Genomic DNA, 27,470 nt, shown 5'->3' with positions numbered 1-27,470 from the left:
GTACCTTGGCGGACGGCCTCCGCCGTCCGCCAAGGTCAGAATGACCGCCTAAAACTTTATATACACAATCAATACTCCATGCTCACACATACATTTTCATCTATAAAATAAAATAAAATTTACTTAAAAGGACACTAACCAAAACTACAGACATATACTCATAACTTGACATTAACGTATGAAAGAATATTTTATCAGTGTTAATAATGAATGTATTATGTAAAATATTTACTACCATTCCTAAACTTTAAACCAGAAAATAAAAAAATAAAATCACACTTCAAAATTAACAATCATAAAATTAAAAAAATATAAAACAAATCTTTAAACGAAAAATGATTTCAAATGTATTTTTACAATCACATTATAATTTCAACTGAAAATATTTTCGTTTTGATTACATGTTTTTACAAAAATTATAAGATTATATTTTTAAAACTTAAAAACATTATTTTACTTTATTATATTCAATTTTATTAAATGTTAATGTTTCATTTGTGTTTTAATTCAAATATTTTAATATTTACAAAATATATAATAATTCAGTATCATTGATAAATATTCTAAAATGCAAAATTCACAAGAGACTACCATAAAGCCATGTACAAGCAAAAGAGAGATAGACGGTGCAGTGTTTAAACAAAGTATCGAACCCAACACCTGAATTCTACACAATATTCAAACAACCCTGAGTGCAAGAGCCTGGAAAATGCACCAATGGCATGATGCTAGTTGTCTAATAACCGCCTATTTTTTTTTTCTTTTAGAAAAAACTCAATAAGGTACAGGAGGTAATTGTGGAGAATGCATAATCTTCAGTTTTCTGCCTTCAGCTCTCCCTACTCTCAGGACCAAGGCTTGTGCTTTCAATCTGATTGACCTAATCAAGCCTCAAACATTTCATTTCTAAGCTTCAAACTTCCATCAGCCTCATAAATGTCTCTTTGCTGCAGAAGTCCTCCACAGATCCCAAGCTCTCTTTCAGAGACAGGTCAATTTCGAATTTGCTGTGCCTATGAAAAATAATGGAACAGAATGTAACAGAATATTTCAAAGCAGACCTATGTATATGGAAGTCAGCAAACTATCCCATGATTGACACTTGGATTCAGACCTTTGATAGCCAAGTAGCAATAAGGACCTTCTGATTACCATGGATGATGGCTCAATCACCACCCTTACCCTTCTTGAACTAGTTACTGTTTATGGCTTCGTAAATGACCAGGTTCTATTCAAACATCTGCAGGAGTGGATAGTAGTGACAGGCACAACACTGGACTTGATTGGGTGCTTACTCTACAAGTAGGATCAACACATCAGCTGGAAAACACTCTCATGTGGGATACCTCATGGATTCTTATTGCACTTTTAGTTACTCACCATCTTACCCAGCTCATAGATCCCAACCACCTTTTGTTCCTGGTGTACGCTGATGATATCCATATCCAACTCGAGCTAGAGTAAGTCTCTGGGAAGCGATGTAACATCACTATATATATTATGGATATATTTTATGCTATAGAGACTGACCGCAGCACCACACTATGTATCCCCATTAATTGGGCCAAGCCCCAACTTGGTCAAAAATGATAGAAGATGTTGTTGTCCTTAATGATACCAAGCTGTATTTCATTTCCGAGATTCATTCTGTGATCATACTACCAACTCTTGCCACTGCAAAGGGAGGTCCTGGTTTTGCTAAGACTTCAAGGATTAAATAACTTCACAGCAGGGCATGTCAATCTGTGTGCAAGTGAGTAGAGTGAATACACACAAAGCACAAGAATAACAGAAAAGAAACACTGTATTGAAGCTGAAGCAGAAGCCCTAATTTAACAGGATTTCAACAGTATTCAAGCACTACCAATGTGATGCCATTGATGTTTGCTAATGAAGGGAAGACTATCTTTCCATTTGTAGGAACATTCCATATGTGACCTAGGGACACTTAGCCCCAAGAAACTCAGGGAGTTCAAAGTTACAAGCCTGTTTCTCTCCCCCTTCTCCGCCATCACCTGTGGACTTTTATCAAGCAACTCTGTCAAAGAAGGTCACTTGCAGGCACTTAAAACCTTCACCCTTGAGTTCTTCAATCATCAAATACTGAACTTTTCTAACTGGTACTGAAAGACATACCTCAACCAGCCACCTTCCAGAATATCTCGCAGGCATGAAAACCTAGTGGTCTCTGGTTTTCAGCCCCAGGGCTTAGACTAAGGGCCTCATTATGAGTGTGGCGGTCTTCAGACTGCCACACCCGCGGTGGAAGTGGGACCACCACACTCCTGGTGGTCCCTCTGCCACATTACAACTTTGGTGAATGGGACCACCTAAAGACCACCGTCACTGCCAGAAATGTGGTTCCCAACAGGTAGATGGCAGTCTGAGTTGTGCTCAGCCACAGCAGTGCTGAACTTAGCACTACCATGCTGATTACAACTCAGCTGTCCACCAGCCTTTCCATGGCAGTCACCCTGTCATGGAAAAGATGGCGGAAAGCCTGTACCGGGGGCCACAGGGGGGCCCTTGCACTGCCCATGCACATGGCATGGGCAGTGGAGGGGCCCCTCTGCCCAGCACTGTCGGAATGCGCATGGTCTGCTTTGCAGACAGTGCGCATTCCACGAGTGCTGTAGTGCTGATACCAATACCATAGCACTGTCCTCGCCAGTCAGCCCGGCATCCTGTTGGGATCACTGATCCTGGCGGAGATGGTGGTCTTTTGGCGATCCGACCGCCAACTCTTAATTTGATGGTCGGACTGTCAAAGCCGCAGCGGTCTGGACCGCCACCGTGAGTCTAGCGGTCTAGTGACCACCAGATGCGTAATTAGGCCCTAGGTACTAATTATAACTACTTATCGGCGCCCGCCACTAGATAATGTATATATATATATATATATATATTCAATATATTCAATTAAAAAAGAAAGGTTAACCTTTAGACTTTAATTGTTCTTTCTATAAAAACTAAACTTAAACTACACAAACCTTAGAAAATCTAAAGTATAGTTATACTTAAATGTATGATTTCTGCACCACTTTCAAATTATTGTAGCATGCACACCTCTATACACAGTGTTGTGAACTCGGTAACCACACAGCATTAACTATGACTCACACCTTCTCCATGCACTGCTTAAACCCTTTCATATTACATCACTAATACCATCTGAAATCATAGCATTCATAACAACACTTATGACATTGCAAATCATATTATTTGTTAGAATACAGTACATAGTAGAGTTAATGTACTGTGGCTACTGAGTTCACTTCCCTGTATATGGAGCAGTACGAGTTATAATAATTTGAAGGTGATGCATACATTATAAATTTAAGGTATAACTATAAGTTTATATATTTTTGTGTAGTTTAAGTTTGGGTTTTATAGAAAGAATAAATACAGTTTTCCTAACTATATCTAATGGCTTAACCTTTGTTTTTTTTATTGAATTGCAATTTTTTTTCTTTTTATAAAATGTGTTTCAAATCGTAGAGTCCAGTGGGATTGATTGGAGTGTCATTAGGTGAAGTTTCATGCAGTACAGTGGAGGAGAGTATGGTACAGTGTAGTGTCATAGAATGTAGTGGTGGAGATTGAACAATAATAAGGTGGTGTGGCATACAGTGGAGTATAATGTCGTAGAGTGCAGTGGAGTTTTGTAGAGTAGAGCAGCATGGAGTGCAGTAGAGTGGAGTGGCATAGCATAGAGTCAAGTAAACTGTCAGAAACTGGAATGGTGCGTCGTACAGTAAAGTGGAGTAGTGTGTCAAAGAGTGATGATGGAAATTCTTCTAGAGTGGAGTAAAGTGTTGTACAGTGGAGTGTTGGGGGGATAGAGTGGAGTAGAGTGTTGTATAGTGGAGTACAGTATTGTAGAAAGTATAGTAGAGTCTTGTGGAGTGGAGTTGCCTAGAGTGGAATAGAGAGTTGTAGAGTGGAGTGGTGTACAGTGGAGTGTCATACAGTGGCATAGAGTTGGGTAAAGTATTGTACAGTGGAGTGGAGTCAAGTGGAGAGCCATAGCACATAGTGGAGGAAAAGTGTCATAGAGTGGAGAGTTATGCTGTATAGTAGAGTGCCGTGGGGTGAAGTGAAGAGAACTGTCATAGCATACAGTGGAGTAAAGTGTGATAGAGTGGAGTGGAGTGTCAAACACTGGAGTGAACTGGACTGGAGTGTTGTAGAAACTGTTGTGGAATGGAATAGAGTGCAGTGCCACAGAGATTAAAGTGCTGTAGAGTGGAGTTGCAGGGAGTAGATTAGAGTGCAGTACACCGTGGTAGAATGGAGTGGCATAAAATTGTCATACAGTTGAGTGGAATACAGTAGCATAGAGTGGAGTGGTATAGAATGGTGTAGAGCACAGGAAAGTAGAGTAGTGTGTCATTGAGTAAATCACATTAAAGTAGGATGGGCACAGAAGGAGTTGTGTACAGTATAGTAGAGTGTTGTACACTCACACACACTTGAGTACACTCTTGTTCAGTGGAGTGCTATAGACTTTAGTACTGTGTGGTAGTGTGGTAGGCCATAGAGTGTCAAGCGGAGTAGAGTGTCATAGAGCGAAGTTGCGTGGAATGTATTTGGGAAGAATGGGATGGCATTGAGTGAAGTGGCGTAGAGTTGAGTGGCGTATAGTCAAATAGCAAATAGGAGGGTGGCATAGACTGGAGTGGTGTACAGTGGAGTAGTGTGTCATAAATGGCTTTGACTGGACAGGGGTGTGGAATTCCTATAGCCCGACACCCAGGGGTAAAGGACAACAAGTTTTCAAGTTTATTTTGTCCTTGGGGCAAGTGGGCCACCTGCAGCACAAACCTTTTGGCTTCTAATTTACAGTATCACAATAAAGAGCAGGGAAATGAAGTTGAGATAATATGTGTCCATATGTTAATGCTATTCAAAATTGTATTTAAGGTTCATTAATGCAAAGCCTTTATTATTAGGGTGAGCATTCTAAATAAATGTTGTAAGCTAGTACTACACTACTGACAGTGGTTCCAGTAAAAAAAAAACATGTACATACGTTTGCAAAGTTTAAAATATGAGGCTACCTATAATGATCCCAGATTGCTCTCTGATTAAATGCAACTTTTTGCAGAAGCCTGAATGCAAAATTGATGACTTTTTCTTTCAAAATAAAATGTGCACAAAAAATGCAACTAGGGAAAAAACATTTTGCTAAACTAATGTGAAATTTAGGTACATTTCTTTGAAGCATCATTTAATAAAATGTGTTTATGCATGCAAAAAGTATTCATAATGGAAAGTCAGTGTAACCAGCTTCAACAAGATTATAGGAAACATTAATATAAAAAAGCATTGGCAAAGCCAATAGGTCCAACATTGGTGGTCATTCTTTTGGTTTTGTCAATGAGTGTTTGTTTTGACATGATTTTTGTAAAACTTTATTGTTGTGGGACCTGCTGGGCCCTCACCAATGTAGCACATTTTAGCAAAAAGCAAAGAAATACTTTTTGGTCGCAATAAGCACACATTGCCACAGTAGTTCCTGGCACTCAATAAAACTACTTGTGTGCCGGTATGCTCCTTGTGAAAGAACAGATTGTGATCATTGTAATGTAATGCAACATGAATTTATACAGCACGGAACTTGTCACGTGTGAGTGTATCCAGCCGCTGAGAAGAAGCGAGTTCTGCAAGTAGGATCAGTCACAGTGAAGCCAGCCAATAGATGGATAAAGAGAGATATCATTTTAATAAAATAAAAAGTCTTGGTTAACACCAGACCTCCTTAGGGGCCCAATTCTTAAAGAAAGTCACAAAAGTACACCCATGGTATGTGTCTTTGCAGTAGTGCAGATTTGTGTATTTCATGAATTCACAAGAATTTACAGAAGTAGACCATGAAACCATAGTCCTAGAAAATATCTTTGAACTGTATTTTAGCACAAACAAATATGCAAGTGTAGATTTGCTCATGTGAATATCTGTTGAGCGTTTACAAGTTCACTTTCCCTTTAACCACTTTTTTCCCAACAATGGAAGAAGTTTTACATCCTACCCTTGTTAGGAGTAAGTTTCCAACCTTTCTCAGTATGGGAAATGATTAGAGAAGAGCTGGTGAAAACTCTTAAAACATGCAAGCTAATAGGTTTGCACAGACTAAAAAAGTCATTCCAACCTTGGAACCATTGCTTACTGCTACCTCCCGCCCCAGTATGTAGATTTGCACAAACATGGCAAAAGAAAGAAATTGCTAGTATTCAAGCCCAACTATAGAATGAACCCTGGCAAAATCAGAGAGGCTATTGTCAGAGCTCTAGTATGAGATTGCTGCCATAATTTGTTGCCGCAGTTCATGGCACCAAAAGGACAAGTAGATTATTTTTACAGGACAAGTAGATTTATGAAGCAACCTGTCCCATGGACAAGTAGATATTTTATTAAATTACACACCCCTGACTGGAGTGCCATAGAGTGTAATAACATTGACTGGAATGTGTTTTGTTATCCATCTGTGTTCTGTTATCCACCAATGTGTTTTGTTATCCACCAGAAAAGGTTAGCGTTATGTCGGACCTTCCAGACAGCACATCTGGTTGTAAAAGACATATTCTGAGGTTACTAAGAAAATACAGGGGTTTGGAGCCCACCCATTGCTTACCATTAGTTTGTTTCCTGTCACTGTCATTTGCCTGCTTCTCATTAGATGCTTTTTGTCAGTCTTGCGATGATCCCTGCCATGAAGTACAGTCTCTTTGGTCATGCCTTTGATTGGCTGGCTTTTGTGGTTCCTCAGCTCGCTTTTGGAAACTACTTCTTTCTTTTTGTTTAAGCACCCCATGAAAGTGCATGTAATTTCTCTCTGTCTATGTGCTTCTCTCCCACCAACCAACCACCACACTTGGGCTGCTTTCTTTCCCTTGTGCTTTTGTTCCTCGCAATCCACATTGCTCTCTTTCTCTGTGGGCTTCTGCTCCCCAAACTCCACGTTGCTCTCCTTTGCCCATGTTCCCTCCCACTTGTTGCTTCTCTTCACCTACCATGTTGCTTCAGTCTCAATGACTTCTTCAACCAGCTCATCCATTAGTTTTTTTTAAGTGCTTTGAGCTCCGTTTTAAAACAGCGTTTTCACACTACTTTACAAATAAGATTACCAATCCATCTAAAATTGGTATATAAAGGCACAACAGTGCCCTTTGTAGGTGCATTAATGTGTGTTGAACTCATGTGTGTGACTACAAAATTATGCGACAGCAGTGAATTTGTTTCTTTTTTTACCCTGCAGATCCTGTTTAACTTTTCAAAAAACATTTAAAAAAACCAATGTACATTTCTACACGCATTTCATTTGCTTAGGTTTATCCGTTCTTGAGGACTGTACATGCATTTATATTTAAATTTGTCTAGGCAATACCGTTTCCTCAAAAATGGTACATAAGTTTGTGAAGGCTTCCTTACCAATGTAATGTTGCACCAGTCGATCCGGAATTGCACCATGGCGAAGGTGTCATAGCAAGGCAGGGCTGGCTGTGCCCCCAGACTGCACCGCTCCAGGTTCTTCTGTGAATGTGCTGCTTCGAGGCAATCTGGGAACGGGACGTCAGAGCCCACTTTAACATACACCCTGGAAACAAAGGACTGGACATTACTGGGAGAGAACTGCACCAGCAGTCTGTTATTTTTGCAGGTGGCGGCTGGTGAGGGGTGGGCAAACTCATTTTTGGCAACTGAGACTTATTTTACCTCGGATGAACTTAGTCAAAAGCAAGAAAGAAAAGGGGACAACACATGGAAATAAAGAGAAAGAGAAATATCAGAGTACAGTGACAAGGGAAGGGTGAAAAAGACCCTGTAAATGTGAGATGAAGAGGCAGGAAATCCAGGAAGGCAGAAGGAAAAGAGACGGGAGGTGAAATCAAGACTAGGCAGCCTTGGTATTTTGCGGCCCTGTCATTGGGAAGCACCAGTGGCAGGACCCAAAGAAACACTTCGGGCCTCTGCACTTATTTTATTACCAATTAAACCACCTGCACTGGACGAGCAGGCTATTGTAGAAAGAATGTGATGTGTACACACATTTACTCCAAGCAGGGGGCGCAGAACTGAAAGGTGAGAAGTCCTTATCTGTGTCCACCAGCAGATAGTGCTATGCAGGGTGCCGAGAATATCACAGGAGAATTAATCCCAGTTTCCAGAGAGGAGACGTTCCCTGGAGGAGGAAGCGTGGACGAACGGACGTAGGTAATAGTCAAAAGCTTCAATGCTAGGTTCTGACAGACTGATTCTGTCTGGTTTTACCTTCTCGTCCAATAGCTCCAGTTCTAGCCTCTGCCAGGGCATTGGTGATGTCAAGACCCTCGTGATGGAGAATGGAGGAAGGCTAACAGGATGAGGGTCGTTGTGCAATTGACTGCAAGTTATGCAGCATCAGGCTGATGCTCAATGGGGTAAGAGCTCTGAAGAGTGCACAATGAGCAGGTATGCTGGTAGAATGCTGAGATAGTCATAATGTGCGAGAATGATATAAGACCTGAGATGTATCCACGATGAGCAAGGACAGTGTAAGTGCAAAGATGTGTCCCAGTGCACGATGTGCAAGGATGTACGGTGGACAAGATGTATACACGCAGACGTGTGCACAGTTGACAAAGATGGTGTCAGAGCTGAGGTGTTTGCAGTGCACTATGAACCAGGATGGTATAAGAACAATGAGGCGATCACAGAGAGCAAAGGAGATGCAAGAGGTGAGGTGTGTGCATCATGAGGAAGGATGGTAGAAAAGCAAAGGTGTGTGCATTGTGAGCATGGATGCTGTAGGAGCTGGGATGTGTGCATGATCAGCAAGAATGGGGTAAGAACTTGCACGATGAGGAAGGATGCTATAAGGGCAATGAGGACTGGTCAATGTACAGTTATGATATGAGAGGTGAGATGTGTGAGTGAGTAGCACAGATAGTATACGAGCAATGAGGTAAGCACATTAGCAAGTATGAGGGTGGAACACAAGCACTATCTTATGGACAATGTGCAAGCATGGTAAAAGAGGGCCAATAACTGGACTTTGTACAAGGATGTGCAAGAGGACTGCACTACTAAGACGGAGTAGGAGCACAACAGGAGCGTAGTTGTGTCTGTGTCTTAAGAAAGCTGAAGCAGGACTTCTGAGGTAAGTGATTGACTTGATCTCCTGGAGGAACCAGCAGGCCATACCCTTCCTTCCTGTCCCCTATGGGCAGGGGCACGCGGCCGCCCCGGTCAAGGGCTGAGGTAATGTTGATGATGTTGTGTTGTGCCAGGATCCACAGGCTGTCCAGAGAGAGACGGAACCGCTGCTGACTGTCAGGTGGCAGGATCTCCTCCACGTTGTGGTTCTTCACTAAAAACTCAACAATATAAGGCATCTGGATGTCTGAAAGAAGAGACATGTCATTATCAGTAGGATGGGGCAGAGTTTCAACTACGCCAGAGTAATCAGAGTCATTTCCTTAATTTCATGTTACTAAATGATGCGGAATTAGCGATAATAACTCGTTTACTCCTGCTCATGTAATTAAGAGTAATATGGGGGGAAACATCCTATTGTACGAGCACACTTATGCCCGCCACTCGTGTCCTGCTACATTTAGAGCTATTTCTTAACGCAAAATTTTGAACGCGAGTGTGCATTTTGAAATAAGGAAATAGCTCTAAATGCTGTAAGTTTGGGGAAACTCCTACCCCAAGAGCACATTTAACGAGGATGAGCAGCTGCTTGCTCTTGCTATTTGTGTTCTGTTGCATTCAGTGCTATTTCTTGGGCATTAGGGGGCATCTCTGTGCTAACAAATTGCGCTAAATGCAGAATTACTCTTCTTGCCTAATTATGCGTAATCTTGTGGAATTCTTAGGTAATGCCGCATATTTAGGCTACACTGAATTACACGTGTTACGACCACCCCTAATCACCAGCAGCCATAGAGAAAGAAAGCACAGCAAAGAGGCTTCTGACAGACCTTGTAAGAACAGTGATCAGACTACAGACACCACTGCCAATAGCGTTGTAGTATCTACAGAACATTTGGTCCTCTTCATCACACTTACATAGGTTAAACGTGTTGCTACACTGCAATGGCATTAGAAAATTATAAATTAACAAAGAAAGCTACAGAATAAACCATAGATAAGTCAAGAGAAACAAAATGTAGGACAACAATATGAGTTGTGCAATTGCACCTGTAGCAATAACTCCAGATGAAACTGCGCTACTCATTATTACAAGAGTCGCGGGGCCGGGAATAAGCAGGTCCACAAACTTTGGGTTTGACATTTATGGGCATGGAGACACCAGGACTCAAACTGCTGCTACCCAGGCTGCAGGCTGAAAAGCAGCCTGCCCCCCCCCAGCTAGCCTGCAGCAGCAGGGGTGCAGAGGATGCTTCTCATGGACAAAAGCCTGCCTTGAGCCCATGCACCCTTGCCCCGAGGGCCTCTCACAGTAACTTTCTGCCAGCTCACAGGAGGTTAAAAATGAGAATGGATTTCTCTCCAGAGTGGGGAAACGTGCATCATGCATGTATCCCCCATAACAGGGAGGGAAATCAGAATTACTGAAATTCTATTCTATTCTAGGTGACATTGAAGATTCCGAAACCTCTACACCAAATTGCGGCCTAAAATGAGTTTTTAAGCACATGTGAGCAGTGGGTACAATGTCCTCAGTAAGTTCCTATTGTGACCCATAGCCTGGGCTAATGGAAGTATGCGAATCTGCAGCTGCAGCAATTCTAGCATAGTTGTGGTTTTGCAGCATTCGCCATGTAATCCATCATCTGCTGCATAATCAGCAGATTTTAACAAAAACAATGTTGTTTCCAGCTCAAACGGATCTAAACTTACAAAAAAGATGGCACCTCCGGTTCCTGCGCACCGGGCGGCTTTTTGCAAAGGTTGACTGCTCGTCTTTCAGTTGCTAATCACTGTATTTAGATGTTACATTTGTACTAATTTAGGTGAACTCTTTTCTCAGACAGTGTAACTAGGTGTAAAAATGATAAAATAAGGAGATAATACTGTGACAAAATGTGCTACATTATGCCGCATAATTTGTCTTTTCTTGCCACATGATTTAGTCAACCCTGCCACATAATTTGGTCCTCCACTGCCGCAATATTTTAGTGGCCCCGCCCATAGCTGTCGCTTCATATCACTGCTTCAGACACTATAAGGCTCTCTCAGTGTTGGTCACAAACACTGAAAGGCACGCTCACTTCTTGAACACGTTAATGGCTTTATTTATTTAATTATTTGCTTTTAAGATTCTGTTTAGCGTGAACATGACCCAGTACAGTTATTAGCAATCATTGTGAGAATAGATTTGAGATACAGCACAGGAATAGTGAAAAACAGATATTAGAGAGTGCGTGGGAGTTCATAGCTCAAGTGTCTTGCAATGAGAAGAGTCTTACGTTCCTATTAAAAGTAGCATGGCATGGAGTTATAGAGGGTCAGAGAATGAGTTACAGATTCTTGTAGCTATTCTCGAGAATGATTGGTTCAATTATTGTTCTTGTTTGAAGGTGGGAGGCTCCAAGAGTAGCGATTGTGTGTTTTTTCAACCCTGTTTTGCACCTGAGATTTTCAAATTTCCTTTTAGATAGAAGAGGGAAGAGGAATGTAGTGCCTTGAGTGTGTTTTAAAGTGAGCTCTTGCCTCAAACTGGAGGAAACACAGGATAGGTCTGATGTGTACAATTGTATTGTGCCCAATAACAAAGTAGGCCATAACATGTAGAACTGCACTGAGCAAAGCTAAGTGTGCTTTGGAGACGTCTGAGAGGAGTGACTTTGTGTAGTGTAGTCTGGAGAGACCCAACACCTGAACAACTGATTTTAAGTCCTGTTCTGCTACAAGCTGTCTGATCCCTCAGAGTAGCCTTAGTTGGAATAGGGCACTCTGGTCCATGGTAGTGATTTGACTCTAGGGATTGAGTCAGTTGCCAAGGATTAACCAGGTGACTTCACGTTCTGAACAATGGTGAGTTGGCACTCCATCTTGTACAGGTAGGTTGGATTTCTTTGGAGATATAAGAAGGAATTCTGTTTGGCGCTGTTAAATTGGTGGTGAGTTGACATCCACGTTTGAATTTTTGCCACGGTATTGGAGAAAAGGGTAAGGTCACCTGGAGATAAGATCCTCCAGCAGCTCTGGGTATCACCAGCATAGAGAAGAAACAGGATCCCAGAGTTCCTAAGTGTCTCACAAAGTGGTGCAAGATAAAGATTAAAGGGGGTTGGTGATAGCATCGAGCCTTGAGAAACCTCTTATTGCAGGATGACTTGATTAGAGACAGAGCACTAAATTTTCACCAGTTGTGAACGGTTCGTCAGACAGAATGTAAGCTAGTCAAGATTTTTATTTATTTATTTATTTAGGAGTTTTATATAGTGCTGGCTTGACCCGAGGGTATCAGAGCGCTTTATGCCCATTCGATTCCTTAGGATGCTGATCAAAGAATGGTGGTTGACTGTATAAAAGACAGCTGAGGGATCAAGGAGAACAAGAAGACATGAGTTTACAAAGGGAAAGATGTGGAGTGAGTCATCAATGATATGCAGTCTTGATGCTGTAAGATTTTCTGAAAAAGTCTTGGAAGGTATCTGGATGGATGTGAGATGTTAGGTGGGAGGCTATGCAGCTTTCCGTCACTTACCTAAGACCAGAAGGGTAGAGGCTAGACAGAAGTCGTTTAGGTCATCAGGATCCAGTGAACGTCTTTTCAAAAGAGGTGAGATTTGTCCAAATTTTAAGGTAAGTAACCTTGTTCATGAAAAGAGTTGAACAGGGTGGACCAAAAGGGGAGGAGCTGTATGATTAGCTCTTTACTGATAGAACCAGGGATAGCATCAAAAAGGCGGATTTGGATTAATGGTATCACCTTAGTTAGGGTCTGCGGTAGTTCTGACTCTGAAATTGAAAGCTTGTGTTAGGATGTAGATTTTCTTTTTCAGACGGGATAAAGAGGACAGTTGTTCAGAGATGGGGGTCATTTAGCACATTTAGCAAGCACGAGGGACTGCTCGTACTCACTATTCATTTTCTGTTGCATTTAGTGGTATTTCTCAGAGCAACTTTCATCCTCATGTCCATTTTGGATGCAAAGAGGCTTTTTTACCCTACGGAATAGCGCTAAATGCAGAATTACTCTTCTAACATAATTCATGTGTAATCTTGTGGAATTCTTAGGTAATTATGTGCGATTACATTACAAGGAATTGCACAACTTACGCCTACCTCTACTGGTTAATATCAGGTTGTTAGGGGAGAGAAGTCAGAATGTGAGGAAAGAGTATAAGAGAGGGGTGAAAGGGTAGAAGGAGGGTGATTAGTAGCAATTTGGAGAGACCATTCTAGAATCCAGAAGGGGAAGGGCAATGTTCCAGCAAGTGGGATGTGGAGTGAGAGGAAAGTGCAGGGGGTGGAAAAACGAAAGGTGGAGGGCTGTATGATATATGGGGTGGGCATGGGGACAGGTTGTTCGGGTTAGGTTAAGATGTTGAAGGTCCTTTGATGGAGCAGCAGGGGTGGTAGGATTTGGGGGGGAGAGGCTCCAAAGGAAAGGGTTTTTTGTTAATGATGGGAGGCAGGGAAGTGAAGGAGTCAGGGAGAAGTGCTGTAGCTAGTGGACTGACGGGAGTAGGGACTGAAAGGGGTGTGGCCAGAGTTTGTGAGGTATTATCCAGAGGATGGTGGTCATGAATCAGAGTAGGACGAGCAGGAAAGAGACTGTAGACCATGGACAAGGTTGTGCCATTTGCTTGGAACATGATTTTCTCTGTGTTCAAGATGACAATCAAAATATTACCATTTAAGCAGTAGGGTGATACCCATTTAGGTTTAGGACCTAAGGCAATGTTTGTTAACGAGGAGACAAGCAAATTATTTGCAAAGAGCTGTACCATAAGTTGATGCTGTACATGGGTGAGGTGGGATCAGATTGGTTCAATGTCATAGTTAAGGGATGGGAGTCTTGGTTCAGATGGATTAGGCCAGCTGAAATAGAAAGACTTGAGCTCCTTAGAGATTCAAGTCAGCTGGTGGGCAGCAGAAATATGTAAGCAAGGATATTAAAAGGGGATAGAGGGTGTCTCTAATGTTTCATTTGGAGGGTGATGGGAAACATATGTGAGCTTAAAGGATGTGTCTAGGGAAAGCCAAAGGTATCATGTGAGGGAATTTAGAATGTTTATTTCCGGTGCTATAGAGGTGTGAAGAGCTATAGGCTATGATCTTGCTGGAGGAGGGTGAAGGCCTTATTTAGAGTGGGTTCTACTTACATTTCAATTTCTGGAGGTGGGAGAGGGACATAGGGCAATAGGCTTTGTTTTCCAGAGGAAATCTGCCTGCTGCTGCTGTGACGAGAGTAGAAGGTGGTGGACACAGATGTTTCGAATCACCTAGTGGAGCCACTGAGGAACACAGGGCAACATGGGGGGCCCAGGTCTGGTACCCTACATGTCTCCTCTTTATCTCCCAGCCCCACACTCTTTTTTTCACATCACCAAACTAATCTTTTTTATCCCCCAACCCTGTCCTCCTAGCCCCAGGTGGCGCTCTGTTGTTGTAGCATTTTGGTGGAGGGGGAGGCCCCTATTTAATACTTCATATTTATATACTGTAGTATGAAAGAGTTTTATTTTGGGAAATCATAATTATTCTGTTACTGTATTAATTTGTAATCTGCTCCTCCAAGGTCTTGTACCTATGCATATATGTAAACATGTTTTGGTATTTCTACAGCGGGAACCTAGCCAAAGGGCAGCTGAATGCTCTACAAGGTCAAAGCCAAGAATAAAGTCAGCAAGTTACTGTATTAATTTGTAATCTGCTCCTCCAAGGTCTTGTACCTATGCATATATGTAAACATGTTTTGGTATTTCTACAGCGGGAACCTAGCCAAAGGGCAGCTGAATGCTCTACAAGGTCAAAGCCAAGAATAAAGTCAGCAAGTGATTGGAGAGGTAGCTGGGTTGTGGATGGTTAATGCATTTTGTTATAGTGTTCTCCAACAATGTACATCTCCAAATCTTTCTTAAATGGGAGCAGAGCTGGGGTGGTCCTGTTGGATATGAGAATGATGTTCTAGATCCTGGGTGCATAGACGGAAAAAGCCTGCTGCCTTGTGTTTTTACTATTTATACTTTTTAGTTTGCAGTGTGATGGTGTCCTGGCTGTGGTTGAGCCATGCACCACCAGAGATCGTGCTCTAGTCTGCAAGATAAGCAGGGTTGCTGGTCAAGATGGCTTTGTAAATGATGCAGCTTGTTTTGAAGATGGCGCCATTTGCCAAGGGAAGCAAATGGATTTTTTATCAGGAGGGAGGTGATGTGATCAAATTTCTTTAGGACCTGGATGAGATGTGCTGCATTATGTAGGATGCCTTTTATAGGGTCCCAGTGTGGAGGTCCTGAAGCAGGACACTAACACCATCCAGATGGATGTTCCTAGGCCTTTAGAACAATTGCCAAATTTTATATTTAATACCAATTGATCACAAAAGGTACAAAATGATGAGCTTGGGTTTTAAGGGGGTTTAAGGGTTAGTCACAAAATGACAGCTGGTGTGATCTTTCTAGAGGCGTGTAACAGTAATAGTAACTGTTTATATATCATATACTGCAAAATGTCCTCTCTTGGCACTTAGCAAAAGGTGTCATTATAACTCATCTATCACTCATCTAAGTGGTTCTCTATTAACTGACCAGAGAATAATGAGCATTTGAGCCACTCTGGCCATGAACGGACCAAGCACGTAGACCACAGTATCAGGTACTCAGTACTCAGGTAGTCATTTTGAGTTTGCTAGATTCAAGGCTTACTCCAAAAATGGTTGATGTCCCGTCTGCAAAATGCAAGGTTCCTGTGCTATATTTTGAAGCAGTGGGACCATAGCGTTTCTGGCGTTGGAGCCACCTAGTAATAGTGATGTTTGTCACCCAGTCTAACCATGACCCGCTTTAGTTGCCCAGATCTGCCATGCAATGCAGAGTGGACCTGGGCAGGTAAGTTCACAATGGCCCAAACGCACTGCGAGAAAACGCACTGTATATCATTTATTTTCCTTTTTTGTTTCAGTGAAATAGATTCCAGCTTTGGGAGTGCATTTCACTAAAACAAACAAGTATGGTGAGCGGGGCCCAAAAAACTCACTCGCCATTCTTCACTGCCTTCAGTGGATCTGCTGCACTAGTGGATGCTCTATGTAAGTGAGGTGTCTTAACATGGCAGAGGATCCTGCATTAGGTGAGTATGGCAGGTGGACCTGCATCAGGAGAACAGAGGACTGGACTGCCACTAACCTAGCATTTTGGCCCATTGCACTCCCAGGTCTAATTGATTTCCTGGGACGGCATGGCAGAGATGAAACGCAGCAAGCAGCATTGCTACTTGTACAAATTGTTTAGCAGCAGATGTGTTAATGCACCACAGGTTTAGAGTTTGGCGGATGGGGTTATTCCGTCACAAATGTGACGGATATGCCATCTGCCATATTACAATTCCATTATATCCTATGGAAATCATATAATGGCCGCCGGATTATCGGTCACATTTGTGACGGAGTAACCCGTCCTCCAAACTTTAAACCAGGCCCTAAATGTTTGGCAACCCCACTGCATATACATACAAATGGTATGTCAGATGACAGACCAAGGGAAATCTAATTCTAACCTCTCCATGCTTTTATGATCAATAGACAAAGATGGGTCTTTGTTTTATAGAGCTAAACAAAGTGTGTAAACCAATGTTCAGAACAAAGCATGTATACAACATATTATACAAAGCAGGGTGAAGTGGTCAGCTGATTAATAAATAAAATAAAAAAGAGGATTTGTTAAAATTAACAAATATACAGAAGATACGTATAATCAACTCTTCTGATAATGTTTTTCCAAGCCTTAGATGGCCTATAGTGGGTGGAGCAAATACTCCAATGTTCTTTTACCACAGTGGAGAAACAGGACCATTGGCAAGAGCTGCTGGGAATGCACATACAGCCATGCATGGTAAATTCCAGCAAAAAGTCACAGTATTGTTGGGATTGCCAAAGTGCTGACCAGCTGCTTCACCATTACCTTGGATATCCTTGATGTTCATCAACAACAGTTTTTCACAAAGTAGCAATGGCAAGTACTGTGCAGAAGCTTATTATGTGAGCATAGTTCAGATAGGCTGGGTTAGCATGCCAAGCCTGTTTTAAGTTTCTGATCTTATTTCATGAAGGAAGACCAGAACACAAGTATCTCTGTAGCCTGTACCTGCCTTAGCTGTGCCATGCCAAAGCAGGTGCATGCCCTATCAATGTGGCATCCCAAACTACATAGCTATTGCATGACTGTGCCAGGCCGTGCTCTATGTATGTATGTATGACCGGAAATCTGTCTGTGTCATCCACTACTGTGCATGTTAACTAATCCTACCCTATGCTGAAATAAAGGATGGCCAGCCATGCCACTCAGGGATTTCAGGTTCCCCACTACTAAGGTCTTTGTGTATGCGTTACAGTTTTAGTACCGGCCCCGCCAGGGTTTGCAGGGGGCTTGTCATTCTAACTAAAATCTTTGTCTCTGCACTCTTATTTACTGACCTCCACTTCCAGCACACATTGGCAAAGACAACAAAAAAGCATTTGTCAAGCTGGTGCAATGGTTATTTGTATTTGATTTTTAATTCCACGTATATTCCACAACTATAAATATAACAATACAAGAATACATTCCATGTCCTAAATGTGACAGCCATGTTTGCAGTAAAAAAATAAAAATAATTTAAAAAGATCATTAAAACAGGGTAGGGTGTAATTAAAACAGGTCAGTGTGTCTCCCTGTTTGCAGGTGTACTTAAAAGTGCTAGATAAACTCATTTTAGTTTTAATACAAATAACGGAATTGTTGTTATTGGAGCAAAGAAAATGTACTATTGGTTTTCAATTCACCAGTAGGTAGTTATAGTTAGGACCATGTTTCCATAGAAAATAGTTTTTTTACTTGCCTATATCTTTGGCATAGTTTGATGAATCTTCCCGAAATTTTCCCCCCCAAAGTGGCCCAGTGATTATTGTTGCACATGGGAAGTTTCGGGGTGATCCGTCAAGCAGGGCCGAGAAAAAGGGGGGGCTCAAAAAACATTGCGTTTCCCATGTTAACTCCAATAGGACCTGTTAACAAGTCTACAGCCCGAACCACTGGACCAAATTCACCAAATCTGGCAGCAAGCTAGCAGCCGGTACGCAGATTGTGCTTTTTGTTATTTGGAGTAAATCTGTTCAGTAGTTTAGGAGATATTTAAGAGCAAATACATTAATATATCTCTATCCACAAATAATTCACAAAATTCGTGAATTTTAATGAGTACGTGTGTGAAAAAGGAGAGTTGTAACTTGCTGACCACAATCTGACTAGAAAATTTATTTCACTGGACATGGTCCCCAGGGGTGAAAATTCAAATTTAAAGAGGCATAAGGGGTCAGGGTAAAGGTACCCTGACCCAATGGGTAGGATATAGATGTGTTTTAGGGGTGAATTATAGGTTTAATATAATTTTGTGTCATGGCATGTGATATTTGCGAAAATTCACGAATTTTAAAAAAAAATTGCAAATTATTCACAAAATATTCGCAATTATGGAAAATTTTGAAAGAAAAACCACAGACATTCATACACTCATTCATTCACTCATACATGCACTCAAGGGCTCAGGTACCCACTCAGACACCCACTCAGACCCACTCACAGACTCATGCACCCACTTTCAGACACACTCACGCTCCCGCTCACACATCCACTGACAGAGATAGGCCCTGTGGCCAACCTGCACTGCGCATGGCCAAAGGGGCGGGGTTGGCTGGTTAAAAGGGCTTAGCAGCAAGACCTGGCTGCAAGGCCAGGCGTTTGCGACCAACCCCCACTGCGCACAGCAGAGGGCCCTATGCGGCGGGGTTGGAATAATGTATAGTAATAAAAATTAATTTGCGTTAAAAACCCATAGAAATGCACTAAAAAAACAAAGTTACAGGGACGTTGTAGTTAGGTTCTGAATTTAATCGTACAAAACCACAGAAATTCAGCAGTTACAGTTATAGTTCTTTCATGTAACTATAACTCACGCCTTAGGGTAACTATAACTCGTGCCTTCGCCATGCACAGCTAATTACTCCACATATTATGCCATTGATGAGATCTTCTATGGCATCTTTGATATCACTGCAACATTTGCAGTAACATTATTGATAAGAAAACTGTGCATGGCAAGAGCGCGAGTTATAGTTACCTTAGGTCGCGAGATATAGTTACTTGAAACCTATCCAGCAGAGGAACGCCTTAAGCCTTAACAAGCAGCAACTTTGTTCAACATCTTCAAAGTGTGACAACCAGCCTTATATCCTGACGTGTTTCATCTCTTAGAGCAAGACTTAATCATAGGTACACAGTTCCTCAGATTTAAAAGTGACCAAGTTAAGGATTACGGCCTACTCCTTCTGCTGGAGAGGTTTGTTTGAAAAAAATATATATATACCGTGATCAAGACTGCGATAGTTGAAACGCATTGGTGGTGATGATGGGTTGTTTTGGAATACATTAAAGAATTATAAGAAGTCTTTTGGAGTGCTGCGCTTTGTTTTTGGAAGAAAATGAAACATAGGGAAATGGTCCATCCCTAACCAAGCACCAAGTGTGGAGTGAACTGTGAGAGGGCTGTTTTGTTTGAAGAATATATATCTATATTTATATATATATATATATCTATATATATATATATATATATATATATATATATATAGATATATATATATATATAAATATAGATATATAAACACACACCCACACACATATACACAAATATGCACATGTGCAGAGTGCAATATGCTATTTATTGCTACTGAGTGTAGAGTGGGGCCTTCACTCAGAAAAAGCGAAGCCTCAAGTGGATAATGATGGCATTTACCTCCCTCAACAATGGTAATAAACAGATTATGCTTAGTGTGTCGACATTTATGGATTTTGCCATGGCATTTCATCATGCGTATTTGTTTAAACAAAAGTGACTTAAACAATCACATTGAAGGGATGTGACTATTAGAAGAGTTGTTTCTATGGGTAGAGTAATAATTGTAACATGCAATCTCATTGCAGTGAAAGAGCCCCCATTCAGCAGTAGGTGGTTGCCAATGGGCACAAAGTCCATTTGCCCTGGATCAATGCAAGATATCAAGCAGTAAAAGTTACAACCCAATAAATATCGGGAAACCTTAGTGCCAGTGTTGAGAATATGCTGGTCAAGGGTGCGCATTCCTAAACTTGCTTAGGATGCCACTAGGGAGATTTAAGGAGGGCTCGGCCACAGCTAAATCATGTCTTGCTCAAAGATGCCACTATTATTTAATTCTGTTTCAACAGGAAAATATCGAGTGCACCATGATGTCTTAATTCACTGCTCTGCTTGAACCCTTGATGAATGACTCACTTTCAGTCTGCTGTGAATCTATTTTCCAGTACAGCTATTGTTATTAGATTTTTGATTTTGTTATGGTTACAGAGTTTAAAGTTCTCTGTTGTGACTGATTTCAGCAAACTATGCTCTTTTAACAACTGATTTACTAAGCAAATAACGTTTCTAGTCAGAGATGAATGAGCCTGGGCATGGTAGCTGCAGGACGATGGAGAGACGCGAGGGCAAGGATGGGTCTGGGGACTGGGATTTGCTGTAATAAGTGGTTGGTTAGCCATTGTAGTTCTTTAACTATTGATAGGTATTTTGGTTGGCTTATGTACTACCGTGGAGCAATGCAGAGGAGCAGTCAATGGGAGAGCCTGATGTCTGTGGGAAGAAATATGAACCAACGATATTTTGTATAGAACTAAACCTAATGCCAGGACTGACTAGGCATATAAGGGAAAAGGGATCCTGTTCCCACTAAACTCATCAGTGTGTATAGGTGGACATATCAGTACTACTAGAACCTGCATAATGTACTTCTGTCCTCTCAGACCCTCATTACGAGCCGGCAGCCTCGCCTTGGCGGTCCTACTGCCGCAGAGCCGGCGGTAATGACCACCACATTAAGAGTTGTGAGGCTTGGCAGACGCCAAGTCTCGACAACCCCGCTTGGCCCACCGGTGTGGCTGGCAGTGAGCACCTCCAACCCGGCGGCAGGCCTCTGCCTGCCGTCCGGATTACAAGGCTGCAAACCACCAGGCTTTCCGTGGCAGTCACCTCGCCACGAAAACCCTTGCAGTCACGCACCCTGCAACAGAAATCTCCATTCCTGTCGTCGACACACACATGCACACATGTCCCCACACATGCACACATCCCCCCACCCGTCCACAGGAATCTCCATTCCTGTCGTCGGCACACACATGCACACATGTCCCCACACATGCACACATCCCCCCACCCATCCACACACTCACAAACACCCCCACCCTTTCACGCATGCATGCATTTACATACACACCCATTCAGCAGACGCAGTCATGCACTCAGACACCCCCACTCACACACAAACATGCACACAGACACCCCCACCCAATTGCATTTATCAACACAGACAGCCCCACTCACTCACATTCATCAACACAGACACCCCCATACACTCCCACACACATTCACATTCACAAGCACGCATACACCACCCCCTCCCCCCGTAGACACACATCCAAACACACAGGCACCCTCACCCCGTCACCCCCCTTCCTTTCAGACGCCCATTTACCTTCTCCGTCGAGGAGGACGTCTTGGAGGGGATGGTTCCTGGCTGGCTTGCATCGCCAGCACCAACACGGCAGCAGGACTCTGCAAAGCCTTATTACGACTCCTGCTGCTGTGGTGGTGCTGGCGATGCAACGCCTCTGCACTGCCGGCCGCAAGCACGAGTTCTGGCAACTTTCCACCACAAATATGACGGACAGCTGCCAGAACTTGTAGGATGGCGGTCTGCAGACCGCCTGCACTGGCGCTCTAGTGGCGGGTTTGGGGGTCAGGGAAATTGACCGCCAAAGTCCAAATGAGGGCCTTTATCTCCAATATTAATACAACATAATTCTACATATGTCTCAATTTGTCTATTCAGTTCAATTATTTTACCTTCACCTTTGTCCAGATCCTCAGAGCCACTTGAAATACTTATTTCAACACTTGACAACCCCATATGGTATCAAATATCACAACCACATATTGCACCGGTAAGGAGCACGGAGGTCAGCTTTCCTATTAGAGGCACAATTTTGTACCAAACTCTCACCTTGTTCTGATTTGTGATGCAGAGTAGCACCATGGCCCTACTGGACCACAGTGAAAAAGATGCCCTCAACCTCCTCGACCTCTACGCCGCTTTCAACACTGTCTCCCACACCACCTTGTGCACCAGAATGCACAACGCCGGCATCCGCGGCAAAGCCTGGAGTGGGTCTGCTCCTTCCTCAGAGGCCAAACCCAGAGAGTTAGGTTCCCACTTTTCACCTCAAAACCGACAGAAAACAGCTGAGGATTACCCTAAGGCTCCTCTCTGAGTCCCACCATCTTCAATGTTTACATGACCCTGCTCGCCAAGATCGTCAGACCCAACATCATTTCATACGCCGAAGACACTCGGCTAATTCTCTCCCTTACATCAACTATTGACAGCCAAAAGCAACTTTCACAATGGATGGAAGACAGCTATCTGAAGCTCAACTCGGATAAGACAGAGATACTCATCTTGGGTCCTACCCCCACCGCCTGGGACAACTCCTGGTGGCTCTCTGCCCTCGGAACTGCCCCAACTCCCACCGACCATGCACGCAACCTTGGCATCATTCTCAACTACTCGCTCTATATGACCTACCAAGTCAATGACGTCTCATCCTCGTGCTTCTACACACTCTGCTGGCTCAGGAAGATTTTCAAGTGGATCCCCATTAACGCGAGAAGATCAGTCACCCGTGCATTCGTCAGCAGTAAACTTTACTACGGCAACGCCCTCTATGCGGGCATCAACAAGAAACTCCAAACAAGACTCCAGAGAATACAGAACACCGCAGCAAGACTTATCCTGGACATCCCCCTACAGCCACATCTCCGCCCACCTGAGAGATCTACACAGGCTCCCCATCAACAAACACATCACAACATTGGACCTGCCTATCTAATAAAGAAGGCAGCTCATGCCAAAGGACAAATGTATATTTCTTCAGGTATTGATTCCATTATTGTTCACATTTTAGCCAGTTTTTTGTGTCGTATCTTTTCTATTCCCATTATTTTAGTAGCTATTGATATGTAGGTTGATTCTGTACATGCTGCAGGTTGGACTGTAGCTATCGTTGCTCAAAGTGCTTTTGAAAAAAAGTAATAGGTTCCATTCTTAATTTATTCAGAAGAGTTTGGCCAGTGAAAACTACTATGATATTGTGCACCATCTCCAAAAAGAAATGTGAGGGGTTCATCTTTCACACCCATGACGTTGGTAGGACAGGTGAGCAGGTGTAGTACTGATAAAACAAACTCTGACACCAATGCAGAAAACATCAGCCTATTTAAAGCTACTAAACATGCCCTCGCACTGAGAGGACATTCATGCATCGTGGTATTAGGCTGAAATTCTTCACATATGAAGAGAAAAGCCGGTCTAGGTAATGTTAACTTACTGGTCAACTTATGTGTCCTTTGGTCCTTCAAAACAGACCTCAGCCCTTTACAGATGGCTGAAAACTGTTTGTCAGGCTTCAATCCAGTTTTACCAATTTGACCATGTGATCAGGGCAAAATAAATACAAAACATGATTTAATTTAAAGTTCCATGGTAAATCTTAAAGAATACCTTGCCCACTCTCACTCGTAGCTTCCGCGGACTCAGGGGCTAGATTAGTCTCCAAGCTATATACAATGTGTATTGAGTCCCTTCCGGTTCAGGATGCTGCAATCAGGGAATCCTGGGAAAGGGATTTGGGACTCCCATGCCCCAAAGAGTCTGGGAGGCATGCTGTGGGCAAAGTTTATTTGTCTCGCTCAATCAGCATCACAAGCTTATACACTTAAATTCATCAGGCAAACGTACATTACCCCCAGTGCTTAGGCCCGTAACAACCAAGCCCGCTCATCAGCCTGCCCCAAAATTCCATGCACCGACTGCAGACTTTCTACACATATCATGGACCTGCCCTAACATTAGTCGCTATTGGTGTGAGGGTCATGATCGCTTATCGGTCATTGTGGGGTGACCTCTCAGCCCTGACCCACTTACTGCCCTGCTTGCTTATACTGTCGCTTTGCCAAAGTCTATTAGGTGCCTTACGGCAATATCGCTCCTGTTAGCAAGGTGGGAAATATCGCTTCAATGGGGATCTAGGATTGTGCCTAGCGCTGCCTCTTGGTTGGCCACTCTCACATACTGCAACACCACCCGCGAGCTGTACGCCTCGCTTCAGCCCGCTATGTGTGGGTCTAGAGATATCTGGCAGCCACTGAGGCACTTTCCAGCTACAATTGCTGCTTCGCCGCTGCCCAAGCAGACCTTGACTGAAACAGATTCATGCTGATACCCGTATGACGCAGTTTATTGTTTACCCTTAATCCCTTCTGAGCTTTTTCATGGTTTAATGCCCAACTACTGTTTATAGAAATCAACGTTACTGTATAAATCTCACAATGATAAACTGTTGATCATGTGTGATACTGTTCTGGTAGATGATACTGCACTGCCCTGTATTTGTTATATGTTATGATCGAAAATGAAAACTAAAATAAATTGTTTTTAAAAAAGAACGCCTTGCCCTCAAGCCTAAGTACCTGACCCACAGTGAAACCATGGAACACTGCAGAGTACCATTCAAAGTCAGAGCTCAATGTTTATGGGAAGAGGTCTAAACCAACATCCTCTTCTCTAGAACAAGAAACCAGATCAGATCTTGATGACCAGTCAAGCATTGACTTCTAAAATTGTTCAAATCAAAGTTCAAAGAGGTGGAGGCAAGCCTTTTCATGTTTAATGCCTAAGTAGCTCCCCTCAAAACTGAGCTAACGTTCTGATGTCTTTAGCAAATGCTCAGAGTTTTATTATTTGAAGGTACCCAACTTCTGTTCTTCAGCGCTTTCTGTCTGATCTTATTTATTTTTTATGATTTTTCTGTGGGTATGGTAGGCTTGGTGGCAAATAACCAGTACAACCACAAGGTTTATAAAGTAATACCAGAATCTATAAATTATTATCAAGAAACAGCATATTTGCATTTACCTAAAGCTGAGTCAATGTTGAAGTTGATCGTCTCATTGACAGTCTCATAGGTGTATCTGTTGTAGGCTGTCACCTAGAAGAAAGGAAAACAGAGTTAACAGCTGAATAAAGATAACTGAGCTGGGAAAGAATTGAAGGAAAACTAGCTAAAGTCAGATTGTGAAGAACGTCAATGGCTTTGTGAAATTTATGGCTAGCACACCTTTTATATTTTGTTCTCTTCGTTCCTTGCAGTCCTTTTCCCAGCTAGGCCATAGTTGATTAGATTAACTGATAGCATTGTGTAGAATGTGTATTGCATGGCATTTAAATGTCACTTGCAACAGGTTGTTGAAAGCTTTCTCCTCATCATTTACTAGTTCATGTCATTGTCTACTTTCCTCATTAGTGCTATAGTAAAGTTTGTGCACACAAGGGCTCAGCGGGTTTGATGCTATCAGTGGGAGCACAGCTTGATGTTGTACAGTAAAGATAGAGGAGGCACAACAGAGAATCTTCAAGTATGGAGCACCTCCCCTATACTCTCATTTATGGCCAATCAAACTGCACTTAACAGTTGGTATGCTCCAACATCTAACCATCACTTCGACTTCAAAACCTCCAAGGCTGTGTCAAAGTCCTTCACCTTTTAGTTGTCTTCAGTACCACAGTACAGTGTATCCTGGCACATCTACTTAGAATGGTCAGTCAGCTCCTTTCCTGGACTTAATTTGACTTTAAAATAATCAGTTTTTTTCTATTGATTCAGCTTCCTTTTTCCATTTTTTATTTGTCTTTTGATGTCACTTTCTTTGCTTTCTATGTATTTCTCTTCTTGCTTTCTTGCTCTCTTGCAAGTCACAGGTATTTGTTCATGGAATCAATTAAGAATGGTCTCTCATACCTCTTTTTCTCATGGCAATGCTATTGTCTCCTACCAGCTGTTTCCTCCCCAGTACAGCACCCAGTGAATGCAGAAGCCACAACACAGTGAAAGCAAAAACTTATTCAGTGCGAATCTGCTCCCTGACTTTCCCTATTTATCAGCAGACCTCAAATGTTAGGTGACAAAAGCCTAGAGAGCTATTTACTGTATTTCTTGTAATATTGTCCCTTGTGCCAAATTAGAGCTTAAAAGTCAACAGAAGATTAAAAAAAATCCAGGACCAGTTTCTGACAACATCAATATTTGTGTCAAAATGCAAAGAAAGGTTTCTGATTATATTCTTCAAAACACATTGCTATTACCCTGTCAAAGAAAGTGTGAATTGACCTGTGCAACCATTTTGAGAGGAAGAGGCTTAGGGTTAAAAAACAAATCTTGGCTTTGCATCTTACTCATCCTGCAGAATTTATCCTCACTGGAACTTCTTCAGAGTTCTTTACTCCCTTGGATGAGCCTGGAGTGACACACGCACAAGTCAACTTGAAATTTGCAGCCCCAAAGGACCCTTTCCTTGATTTTCAGATTTCATGCTCCCTTCTTATTCAAGCTCTTACTCCTATTTTCAACTTTTCATTGATATTGACTTTGGTAAGTAAGCCTGATTCTGGAAAGCCTATTACCCGATGAAAGAAGAGATATGAAACCAGGTCCAGGAGCACAGCTACCAAATGAATATGTATATGATTTCTGATGTGAAGGTAGTTAACCTATCTAATAAATGCATAACTAACTAAATGCTTTCTCTGTCGAGGGTTGCATGCTAGTGTGCATGCAGGGGGAGTACTCTCCTGTGGCTATTAAGATTTCATGTACATTTGACTATAAAACAATACATGAATTAAACAGAGTGGAACTTAATGTTCAGTATACATGAATACAGTGCAAACATCCTGGATTCAGATATATGTATCAGTCAGGTATAATTTATGAATGCAGTGAATTTATTCATGGCAAAGCCGTAGGAGACCAAACCACAGTGACAAAAACATGCGTTGGCTACATTGTTGTAATCAAGGTGGCTACACTGCTGTAAATAAGGTGATATTAAGATGACTACATTTATTGCAATCAAGGCGATACCGTGATATTCAAGAATAAAAATACTACGAATAAAAGACCAGTTTGGAATACAAGGACTATCTGGTGTGGAATTTCATCAATGCCAAGCTAGAATGTTACCTTTTTAGATGGATTCAGAGTTGGCCAGCTTTGATTTCTGAATATTCCTCTACTCAAAAGACTGGACTGGTCTTCTCAGTATTTGCCTCCACCTTTTACAGCATCTTGCCTCTCTCCATGAGACCAACTCCTAACCACATAAATGTC

At 42.2% G+C, this 27,470-nt stretch overlaps 1 protein-coding gene across 2 annotated transcripts in view; it reads right to left on the bottom strand.

Moving 5' to 3' along the window:
* SGCA (sarcoglycan alpha) overlaps positions 1 to 27,470 on the bottom strand; it is a 108,003-nt gene that overhangs the window by 44,026 nt on the left and 36,507 nt on the right. For both annotated transcript variants that reach the window (XM_069237826.1, XM_069237827.1), the window contains exons 4-6: positions 25,220 to 25,292; positions 9,184 to 9,382; positions 7,432 to 7,597 (exon numbers count right to left, since the gene is read on the bottom strand). In XM_069237826.1, coding sequence (XP_069093927.1) covers positions 7,432 to 7,597; positions 9,184 to 9,382; positions 25,220 to 25,292 — 438 coding nt within the window. The remainder of the gene's footprint in view (positions 1 to 7,431; positions 7,598 to 9,183; positions 9,383 to 25,219; positions 25,293 to 27,470) is intronic.

This window comes from Pleurodeles waltl, chromosome 6, assembly GCF_031143425.1.
Source record: "Pleurodeles waltl isolate 20211129_DDA chromosome 6, aPleWal1.hap1.20221129, whole genome shotgun sequence".
NCBI classification, from domain to species: domain Eukaryota; kingdom Metazoa; phylum Chordata; class Amphibia; order Caudata; family Salamandridae; genus Pleurodeles; species Pleurodeles waltl.
This window is presented reverse-complemented; position numbering and strand designations above follow the sequence as displayed.